The sequence below is a fragment of the Mus pahari genome, chromosome 21 (genome assembly GCF_900095145.1).
Source record: "Mus pahari chromosome 21, PAHARI_EIJ_v1.1, whole genome shotgun sequence".
In the NCBI taxonomy this organism is placed as follows: domain Eukaryota; kingdom Metazoa; phylum Chordata; class Mammalia; order Rodentia; family Muridae; genus Mus; species Mus pahari.
The window spans coordinates 25,825,769-25,837,510 of record NC_034610.1 but is presented as its reverse complement, the minus strand read 5'-3'; the positions used below and the strand labels follow the sequence as shown (position 1 = coordinate 25,837,510).

General features: G+C 47.4%; 1 protein-coding gene across 1 annotated transcript in view; it reads right to left on the bottom strand.

Moving 5' to 3' along the window:
- Positions 1-3,204: 3,204 nt before the first annotated feature.
- Positions 3,205-11,742, bottom strand: part of Dnah8 (dynein axonemal heavy chain 8) — a 231,087-nt gene continuing 222,549 nt past the window's right edge. Inside the window, exons 90-91 of the mRNA XM_021221842.1 lie at positions 6,826-6,947; positions 3,205-3,492 (exon numbers count right to left, since the gene is read on the bottom strand). Coding sequence (XP_021077501.1) covers positions 3,205-3,492; positions 6,826-6,947 — 410 coding nt within the window. The remainder of the gene's footprint in view (positions 3,493-6,825; positions 6,948-11,742) is intronic.

Below are 11,742 nucleotides of genomic sequence, written 5' to 3'. Positions count from 1 at the left end.
CAGCCATGAGCCACTCCCACCACCGTGAACTAACCCCACCCCCAGCCATGAGCCACTCCCACCACCGTGAACTAACCCCACCCCCAGCCATGAGCCACTCCCACCACCGCGAACTAACCCCACCCCACACTATGCGCTATAGCAAACCCTTTCTCATGGAAGAGATGCTCCTTGTTGGGTATTTCATCACAGTGAGAGACAGCTAATGTGTCTTCCTCACATGAGGCCCTTCCTTAGAACCCACTCATCTGTAGTCTTGATATCCACTAAAAGTGCAAGCCCTAGCTCTGACGTGAGCTTGTTTTCACCTTCATCCCTCTGCGGCCTTGAATATCCCCAACCACTTCTGCGCCCTTCAGCCACGGTCCTGAGTCACACCGCATCCCCTTTAAACCGAGGCATCTACTCGTCCGGAGCCTCTGACTGTAGGGTGTGCGGCTCCCGCATCACCACCCGCAAAGAGGGAGTTCTTTTTGGGGGGGGGCGGGCTCTATCTCTGGGTGCTTTTCTTTTGCCTTTATTTTTACGTAAAGTCCAAAGTAAAATAACATTTTAAATCAACTAAGATATAAATCTCGTGGCTTGCTTTGCTGACTAAAATGAGAAAAACATGGACAGATTCCAAGGAGGGTTCAAAAAAACAAAAACAAACAAACAAAAAACCCCAAAACCAAACAAACCACCGCCGCTGCCCCAGCTTCGGTTGGCTTAGCCACCCTGCCCTCTCTCCTCTGTTCTTTTAGGCTCTCCAGGTCTCCCTCACTCAAGTGTGGCAAATTATGTAATTAGTGAAAGAGCAACAATTTTGCTGAGAAAATGGTTATGTGTTTATGGAAGTTCAATGGTGCAAAATGTCTAAGGAAAGCCATTTGCTAAGCTGGAGAAAAGGCAGGGAACTGGGTCCCGGGCCAGCTCTCAGCAGAACCTAGGCCAACTGTCAACAAAACCATTTGGAGGCACCACCCAGGGTCCAGGTGCCCAGCTTGGCTGAGTCTCAGCGCCCATCTCTCTCTCTCCTCACCGCTGACTCAGAGCAAAATAATCAGCCACAGCAGAGTTCCCGGAAAACAGGTCTTGTGTGCCATTAACCGGCCTTATCGGTGACCTTTGCTGGAGTTACAGCTCCCCCCACCCCACCCCCAGTTTTTGTTTTTTGTTTTTTCTAAGTCATTCAAGTCATTAGACAACGCTGAACCTAAAAATTATTTTCTAAGTATCTTCTTAGATATCCAAGGGATTAGAGTATACATTTGCCTTTAATTTATCACCTGGCAGGTGTATTGTCACAGAACCCGCTGGCTGGTTGCTATAGTCTGAGACTGCACTGTCTTTCTAGGCCCACCCTGACAGGCAGGCAGGTGTTTCCAAATTCTAGCTTCATTTCAACAGAACACTTCACCCAAGGAGTGCCACCTGTACTATAGCATGTGTCCTGGCCATTGGAAGTACAGAGACATGTGGATCAGGGGCTTGGCTACTGTTCTAATTAGCATTCACTGTCAATTTGACACAACATATTGTCACCTGAAACTGAAACAAACAAACACACATGTCATTGAGTCTTCATCAAGTTGGTCTATAGACATTTGTTTTGAGGTCAGTCTGCCCACTGTGGGCGGTGCCATCCCTAGGCAGGTGGTCCTGAGCTGTCTGAGAAAACTAGCTAGAGCAAGCATGAGCTTGTGAAGAAGCCACAGAGTGAGCCAGCAGACAATGATCATGCATGGTTTGCACTTCGAGTTCCTACCATGACTCCCCTCAGTGATGGACTGGGACCTGGAAATGTGATCCAAACCTGTCTTCCCCTAAGGTGCTTTTGGCCAGCAACAGAGAGGGAACAATAGGCTTTAGGGGCTTATCAGAGGGGCTATCTATAGCACAGAGGGGGAAGGTCAGAGTTCCCTCTGAGGTTACCACTGGGTCACCTTACTTGGTCTCCCATCACATCTCTGATCAAAGAAGGAGAGAGGAATGGGGGTGATTTGGAACGGCTCCTTCCAGAACAGAAAGAATGAAGTTTGTGGAAGTAGCTGTGGGCGGGCAAGACAACTCCAGATGAGAAGAGCAGCAGAGCGACACGTCTTCACTGTCCTGGAGCAACTTGAACATCTCAGTCGCGGGCCCCATCTGTTTTGTTAAATTGACAATTTCCTTCTGCAGGAAATCAAGGTTCATACTGAGTTTCAGGCTAACTACTGAGTAAGAAATCGCATCACTTTCTAAAGACTCTGCCTTTTAAGACGTTCAGCATGTAACCTAATTTGGTTTGATGGAGTTTGTTTTTGCTTTTTCCATTTGCTACCTAGATATGTGTTTCATTATTTCTCACAGGAACTGGGCTTGGGTAGGAGAGCCGGGGAGCCAGAGCTCTCTGAGCCTCAAAGTTACTACACAAAAAGATGAAATAATATTAAATGAAATTTCAATAAATTCCAGGATCAATTGTCCCAGTGGATTTTCTGGCGGGTCCCCAATACACACGCACACACACACAAATACACATCCTTACATCACACACATACACATATCACACACACAAACTCAAAAGGGCAATATTTGAACAAACCTAGATATGGGTAGATTATTTGTTGGGATTTTTAAAATTTAATTTATTTGATATGTTTAATATACTTATTTGTATATTTTACTATACTTGTTTGTGTGCAGATCTGTGTGTGCATGTGCACGCCCCACAGTGCACATGTATAGATCAGGGTACAACTTGTGGTTTTCTCCTTCTACTGTGTGGATGCCACGGCGGCATCCAACTCAACGCTGTTAAGCTTGGTGACAAGTGCTTTGCCCACTGAGGCATCTTGCTAGCCCACGAGTGGTTTTCATTGGAGGATAAAGTTTCTATCTGCTGGGGTCCTTTTAGGAGGGATCCGATCAAAACCCTGTTTCACATTTTTTAAAATGCAAGGCTTCTAAAAAGCATTCGAACACGAAGACAGGGGCTTATCTTTCAGAAAGTAATTACAGCATAATGTGAGTTCTTGGAATCAGAAGCGTGAATTCGGAAAGGCCCTGTGAATAGTGATATGGGAGGAAGAGACAGGAGAGCAATAGGCGAGGTGTCAACTGTTTAATTGAGGGAGGTAATGAAGCACCTATCAGGCAAGAGACATAAGCATGTCTGAGTCTCTCAGTGGCAAGCCTTCTTCTGTGTGGCTCTCCTGGTGCCCACAGCAGATAGAGATGAACTTACTTGATGTCACACAAGAGGGCCACCCCTCTCAGGATCCAGTGATCCGGGGACAGCACCGTGCGCAGGTACACCACGGTGATGAAGGTGAGGTCAGTCCGCCTGGGTTTTTTGTAGATAGGACACACATACAGCTTCGGATCTTTGGGCGCCGTGGAGTTAATGGCGAAGATATGCAGAACAGGAAGCTGCATGAAGAGAACCTTCGGGGTGGATTCAGTGAGCTTCCCGTTCCGCCTGTCCCAGGATGCTCCATCCATATACAGCCCGTAAATATACACGCCTTCCTGGAGGACCAAGCGACAGAGAAGGAGAGGTGCTGAAAACTAGGCATTGGTTATGTAATGAGGGCTGTCAGTTGGGAAAGAAAGCACAAGCCGGTCTTAGGGCGCTGGCTGATAAGAAAACGCCAGGGGGCCGATCGCATTCGCCTTGTTTCCCAGGGGACACAGTGAATCTAACTGCCCTGCTGTGAGTTATTGGACCATGGAGTGGTCCACCTGGGAAACAGGAAGGCCAAGTCACCTCTGCAGGGAGTTGTAAATCCAGTTTGAGCTGTTGCAAGCAGGAAGCATAGCCTGTGACTTGGCGCTGTTGTCAATGGGACCTTGCGCTGAGTCAATCCAGCCAACCCTAGGCTCCACCCCCACCTCCTCCACGTGATGAAATGAGAATAGAGCGCCCCCAGAGGCCTGGGGTGGTACAGCAAGGTAGACGCGAGAAAGGGGGACAGAGTTGGCCCTCCCCTGTGGATGACCAACCATCCTCCCTACGTTCTATCCTACAAACGGACTCCTGGGCCTCACCTCTAAACCGAGGAAGCAAGATCAGCTTGAAATTTGTTAGTGGAGCTGCGTGGTGATGGGTTCTGAGGGTAAACGCAGTGACTTTGGACTGAGGTCACGAGGGCTTTAGCCATGAGAGCGGACTGTGGCAGGGACGGCTTGAAGAGGTCCCTGAAGAGCCCGGGCAGTGTATGGAAATGAGGAGAACGACGCCGGAGCAACTCCACAGAGATGGACAGGCTGGGCGGAGACGATTCTTTACTTTCTGACAGCGGGTTCCAAGGTAATAAAGTGAGGTATCACTTGACCGTGGAAGACGAGTGTGCCGAGCTGAAATGTCTGAACTCTATCTTGCAGGCACGGGGGAGCCACAGAACATGTATTCATTAAGACGAGAAAGGGCTGGAGAGGACCATGCGAGCCATAAAGTATATTTATGTAGAAGATGGTGACCGTTTTTCTATTTCTAATGAAGATGGGGTCTGGGGAGGTAAATGTAGATGGTAATAAAGGGCAGAGAGATTAAGCTGCAAAAAGTTTCCAGGGCTCTCTCAGGGTGCTAACTGCATGAGGACCATATACTGTGTACCATAAACCAAGGAACATGGTTTGATGCCGAGATCCTGGGCAGTCCCAGGGCATCAGGACACAAGAGCTCCAGTCCTTCACTTAGTGGTTGACAATTACGTACAGAACAAGGTGACCACCAGGAAACATCCTATGGCCAAATGTGACCTCTTCTACAGCCCTGGCAATTTAAGGGCCTCAAGAGTCACAGTAAGAAGATACAAGGGCAGGTAGAACGGTGTCACCTGCACTGGCTGGATTTGCGTGTCAACTTGATGCACGCTAGAGTCATCAGCGAGGAAGGAGCCTCAGCTGAGGAGATGCCTCCATGGGATTCAGCTGTAAGAATTTTCTCTATTAGTTATCAAGGGGGAAGGCCTAGCATGCCATCCTTCAGCTGGGAATCCTGGGTTCTACAATATAAAAAGGCTGAGCAAGGCATGAGGAGCAAGCCAGTTAGCGGCACGCCCCCACGCGTCTGCATCAGCTTCTGCCTTCAGGTTCCTGCCCTGTGTGAGTTCCGGTCCTGACTGCTTTCCATGATAAACACCAATGTGGAGGTGTACACTGAACAAACTCCTTCCTCCCCACGTTGCTTCTTGCTCATGGTGTTTTGTTGCAGTTATGGAAACCCTAGCTGAGACACACCCCATATTCATGTCCACCCAGCATCCCAGATGCAACCGCTTGGCTTTGCAGATATAATTTGTTTAGATATCAACACACTGGGTCTGGAAAGGCCCTAGATCCAATGTGGCCTCTGTGTGTGTGTGTGTGTGTGTGTGTGTGTGTGTGTGTAGGGACAGGTTATGCAGAGAGACACAAAGTAGTGTAACAACTTCTGACAGCTGTGGTAGGCATTGGAATGATATGTTCAAACCAACCAATCCTGCCAAGGGCGACAGAAGCCAGGAGAAAGTCACAGAGTAGGGTTGTCTCTCAGCTCCCTTCGGGAGGAAGCGGACACTGCCGGTCATTGATTTGTTTTATTCTGTTTTGAGACAGGGTCTCCCGTATCCCAGGCTGACCTTAAACTACAGATACTCCTGCTTCCTGTTTCTGTCTCCTAAGTGTTTGGATTAGAGGGGGTGTGGTACAACATCCAGCTTAGGTGGCGCTGGGGATCGAACCCAGGGCTCCATGCTCGCTAGGCCAGGCCTCTGCAGTGCTTTTGGACTTCAGGACTCCGTAACTGTGAGGGAACACACTCTAAGCTTTCAGTAACTCAGACTTTGGTATTCCAGGCAGTAAGTATGGATGGGGGTTCTGGAAAGCTAGGTGGTACAATAAGAAATACCTACACACATGGAGATGACGTGTGTGTGTGTGTGTGTGTGTGTGTGTGTGTGTGTGTGTGATAACAGGTAGAAGATACAAGAACCTTGGAACATTTAACAGAGAGACCCTAGATTGCCTTAGGGGGGGTGGAGGGTGGAAGATGCACCGTCGGGGTGTGTGGGGAGTCAGAAGCAACCTCCTAGTAACCGGAAGGAAGATCGCCAGTTACAAAGTGGCAGGAAACTGTCCAGAGCTCAGAAAATCGTGTGTTCAAGTCTCCTTGGTGTTGAGGGAATGAACAGCAGAAAAGGAGAAAGAAAGACTAAGCTGTTGAGCTGCTGTGTCAGATCTGGCACCAAGCTTCGGAGATGGCGTCTGGAGCCCTGTGACTTCCTGCAGAGAGGCTGAACTGTCACATTGGGTTTCAAATCACTGAAGAACTTGCCCACGCCTGGGTTGAAAAAGCAGAGGGCTTTGGGCCTGCTACCTTCATAGCATGGCAGACTCTCTGCACGCAAAGTCTCAAAATATCCTGAGGGATGGTATGGTGTAGGAACTGTGCTCCCAACAGTTCAGTGGATTTCAGCAGCCCCTAGCTGCTACAAGCGAGTCTGTGAGCCCAGAGCAGGAGCTGGAGACCCGTGGAGATCCTTCTAAGCAAGCATGTACAGAATATATATATATTCTGTACATGCTTGCTCATGTACAGAATATATACAGCAGCAGCTGGGGGAGGTTTTGGCCTTGGGGTTATTCAGTTACAACAGAGAAAAAGCTCTCTGAAAAGCAGGCAGGCTTCACTGAGAGAGCCAAGGCCAGTTTTTAATTTTGTTTTGTTTTGTTTTGTTTTTGTGGCACTGGGGACTGAACCCAGGGCCTTGCCAATGGGGCACCTGTTTGACTGTTTACTGCACTTACATCCCTGGCCCTCAAGGACAATTTTGAGCTGACCTTGGATGTTTCACCCTCAGCCCCGCCCACGGCACCTACCGCTGGGGGCGTGATGATCTCTTCCTTGGTCTGCCGCAGGACTTCATTGTGGATGGTCACCGTGTCCAGCGCCCAGCCTTTGTGAGCTCGGGTAACTTCTTGCCTCATTGCTGTGAGGAAGCCTAGAGAGAGAGAGAGAGAGAGAGAGAGAGAGAGAGAGACTCTTGATGAAGCCCACATCAGTAACACAGAGGAAATAACACTGAGAGCATCCAGACAGTCTCTAAATCGCCTGCCCATCCTGGGAGGAACTGAGACCAGAACCCCAGAGCAAGGGGCTCTTCTTACTTGGAATTTGTTTCCATGGGGACAGTGAAGCGATGAAGAGAGAGGGACCTGGGTTTGGAAGTCCCCTGGAACTCCAAGTCTTTTTAAGGGTTCCAACTCAGACCTAGCTCCCAGTCCCTATTGGAAAACACAATATCCAATGTGTGACCGGAATAGTAAAATATTCTGAGAAACAGCCTTCCAATTAAACTCAAATCAAAGCATTATGAAGCTTCTATTTGCCATAATGGGACAATTTCATTTAGTCTAAGGAAATAAGGCATAAACAGCATAATAGGGACCTGACTTTCAATTTGATCAAACAAGGCAATCACACCGGAAAGGGAGGGCTACATCTTTTAATGTGCATAATATGGTTATTTTTAAGATAATGTGCGGCTCTGTATCTGTGGTCATTCTCTAAAGTTAATACCTGGGAATCATGCCATTCATTCCAATAAGAGAAGCCTTTTCTGGAGAGTGGCATTCAACATCAGGAAAAAAAAATCCTAATTCTTAAAGCCGGCTGGCAAAGAGCACGAGCTACCCATGAGCTGCTGTGTTTCAGCTTTCATGTAAATGGTGGAGTAATCATGGAGTGACTCTCTGTTTAAAATACGGAATGTACACAACCTCGGTACACAGTTTTACAATTGCTTGTGTTTTGGTAATTGGATATGTGAATGCCATTCGTTCAGATCATTTCCATCCCTGGCTCCCATCCCCAACACTCTGTCATGACCTCCAAGGACCACAGAGGGGAGGTTGCCAGGGGTCCTTAATATGCATGTTAATCACCCCGGGAGTGGAAGCAAACAGTGGTGCCTGGCCTGGCTGTACCAAGGAACTCTCGGTTCACAAAAAGGACCTCATTCATTCATTCATTCATTCATTCATTTGTCAGCTCCCTGGAGAGTGACAAAGTTCAAGGTGGCACAAACTAGAAGAGGCCACAATAGGGAGTCTATCCCTAGCCCAGTGGCTCTCAGCCTTCCTAATGCTGTGACCCACTAATACAGTTCTTCTTCTTGTGGTGACCCCCACCCCTAAACCATAACATTATTTTCATTGCTACTTTGTAACTGCAACTTTGCTACTGCTATGAGCAGTAATGTTTTCTGAGGGTCTTAGGCAACCTCTGTGGGAAGGTCACTTGATCCCTGCCCCACAAAAGGGGGTCGAGACCCACAGGTTGAGAAACGCTGCTCTAGCGCGAGGTGGAGCCTTAACAGGTCACAGTCAAAGGTGTGAGGAAAGTTCAGGGAGGCCTAGCTATAAAAAAGGAAGTTATCAGCAGCTCTCTCTCTCTCTCTCTCTCTCTCTCTCTCTCTCTCTCTCTGATTTATTTATTCATTATATGTAAGTACACTGTAGCTGTCTTCAGACACTCCAGAAGAGGGCGTCAGATCTCATTACAAATGGCTGTGAGCCACCATGTGGTTGCTGGGATTTGAACTCAGGACCTTCGGAAGAGCAGTCAGTGCTCTTAACCACTGAGCCATCTCTCCAGCCCTGGCTCCTCTCTTTTCAATATATTTTGATTGTTTTGTAATTACAGGTATGCATGCCATGGGATAAGGGGCATGGAGAGAAGACAGGAGATGCCAGATCATACTAGAGCTGGAGTACAAGCAGCTGCGAGCTGGCCGCCACCGTGCTGGAGACCAAACTCAGGTCTTCTGTAGAACAGTACACATTCTCAACAGCCCAGCCAGCTCTCCAGCCCTGTTGCAAACCTTGAAGGATGTGTGAGGATTTGTGAGACAGGACAAGACCGGCATGAACAGCGGCACGTGTGAAGACACAGAGGCAGAGCCTGGGTTAGAGGTTCCAGATGATTCCAGTATAAAGGCAGATACATGATTTCTCAGGTCAGAGTTCACACTGCCTCGCTTCAAATTGCACTCGTATTATATTTATTTATGTGCATGTGTGTGTACATGCCTGTCATAGTATGCGAATGGAAGTCAGTGTGCCTGTGTGTGCACGTGCCTGCCATGGTATGCGTATGGAAGTCAGAGAGTGACTTGCAGGAACCAACACCCTCTTTCCACCACACGGTTCCCAGGATCTAATTCGAGTTGTCAGGCTTGGTGGCAAGAGCCTTCATCCAAGAGCCACGTCACTGGTCCCACGCTGCTTCTCAGGCGGAGGGAAGAGTTCAATGACTTCTCTGCGTTTGCGTCTTAGAATGCCCATTCAAAGCACCCACAACAGGCTCTGGGCCACTAGAGACAGCCTTCTGCCTTCTTCCAAAAGGCTCATCAGGAAGTACAGTGGAAATTCATCTGGCAGCTCTGGGCTCTTCCTGTAGTCCCAGAAGGGACTCTAACCACCAGGCAGTCATATTTTGATTTTATGTGTATGAGAGTTGGCCTGCACACAAGTCTACACCGTGTGTATGCAGTGACCATGAGGCCAGAAGATGACACCAAATCCCCTGGGACTAGTGTTACAGATGGGTGAAAGCCACTAAGTGGGTACTGGGAATTGAACCTGGGTCCTCTGCAAGAGCAGCCAGTGTGCTTAACCACTGAGCCACCTCTTCAGCTCCTCACTTTTATCTTACAACACTGGGAGTTCTCTCACACTTGAGTAACAAGACATTTCATGTGTTTGTAGGTCAAATATTCATATATATATATATATATATATATATATATATATATATATATAATGAGTAAAATAACAAAACCCAATAATACATCCTTCTAATCAGTCAATGAAAATGTCATTTTTGGATTTATTTATTTGTATGAGTGTTTTGCCAACATGTTTGTAATGTGTACCATACAATGTGTCCTAGCACACACAGAGGCCAGAATATTACATCAGACCCCCTGGAACTGTATTTAAAGATGGCTGTGAGCTATAATGTAGGTGTGCTAGGAGTTGAACCTGGGTCCTCTGCAAGAGCAGCCAGTGACTTTGACTGCCAAGCCATCTCTCCCGGCGAAAATGTCATTTTCATAATTCAACACATTTATCCCTGTGTCTGTTACATACTGTGTATCCAGCTTGAGTGCCTGGAGTTAAAATGACCTTAGCTTATGGTATTTTAAAATTCACCTCTGATGTTATGAAAATAGGGGGCCATTGGGTCCATCCTTCTAACCTTCTCTCTGAACCAGCTGAGGGATTGATATTCTTTTCCCCTATGACATCTTAAGTCATGACTAAACTGCAAATTGTCCTCACCCAGTATGGCTTTCAGGGTCAGGACAGAGTTATCCGAAGACAAAAGAAACTACCCCCCCCCCCCGCGCCCCACAATACTCTTTTAATATCTTTTTTCTGCTTCTAAGATTTTAGTCATTATCAGGAAGTTCTGCAAAACTCCCGTGCAGTTAAGAGATACCATTTCCTGTCTGGTCTCTATCAGTGAGCATGCGTACACTGTCCAGACTCCAAAGGCAGATTTCCTGATGCTTGGGAACTCTGAATGCCAGCAGGTGGAATCTAGTACACAGGACCATTCCGAGACAAAGAAAGGCGGTATTGAGACCTGGAGTAAGGGCCGAGAATGGTTCCCAACCATCCCTGCTCAGAGAACGAGGAGGAGAGAGGGTGCATGCATTTTCAATCTGTCTGTCTATAATATGTCTATCTGTTCTCCTGTCCACTGGAGGTGGAGTCTCATCATCCCATACCCGCCTCAGATGTCACCCGTAGTGGAGAGTGACCTTCCTTGAGCTTCCAACCCTTCTGTTTCCCTCCTCTAAAACCATTCATTTTATGTAGTATAAAGACTCCAACCCAGGACGCCGTGCGTGCTACACAAATACTCCGCCAACTAAGCTGCAACCTTGGTCGCTTTTCCAGGCTCCGTCGCTTCCCACCGACTTCCTATAAAGGACACGATCTTGTCACATTCGAAATGTACTGAATCTACTGAGGCATTAATTGTTGGACTTTTAAATAACAAATGGCTGTCTCTGTTGGAGACCGACGTCAAGCCTAATGAAACTACACGCTGCTCTTTCTGCTGCTTGCATAACTTCTTGAAGGACTACTGATATAGTTCCCTTCACAAAAGCTTGAGAAAAATCAAACACTTTTGTTTAGACATGTATTTAGTTATAATCATTCCAAAAGTGATTCATATGTTCCCGTGCTTGAGAGGAGAAACAAAAAGTCAGTCGGGGCGAAGCCTCAACAGCAGTAACCGTCTATTCTTCATGAGATTTAAACCACCCACATGACAAACGGGTGACTTGACTAACCACAGGAGTTACATGTGGTCTAGATGAGACGCTCAAATAATTCTCCCCATCAAATTCATAAAGCATGATGAATTCTTAAAACACTTGTCAAATTCATTATTTTTTAAAAAGCTCCCACTATTAATCTAGAATTATACTGTGGAAAGTCGGCTCCGAAGCAATACTTGCTATGTTTGAATTCCTGGAACGGGAGTAGTCTGACGTTGAAGCTAGCTGATTTCTGCCGCTTGACTCATGCAATCAGCTGGCCTAAGGAGAGCCGTGGATGTTTTAAGTGGTACTCCCTCCAGGGTCCTGGGAAAGCTAGAAGCAGCAGCTGATCGGGGAGGCTGTGTTTCTCAGCTTCACAGAGAGCTGGCTAGCATTCTGTAACGACGGTCCTGTGTCAGGGGCAGGTGGGCGTGTGTGTGTGTGTGTGTGTGTGTGT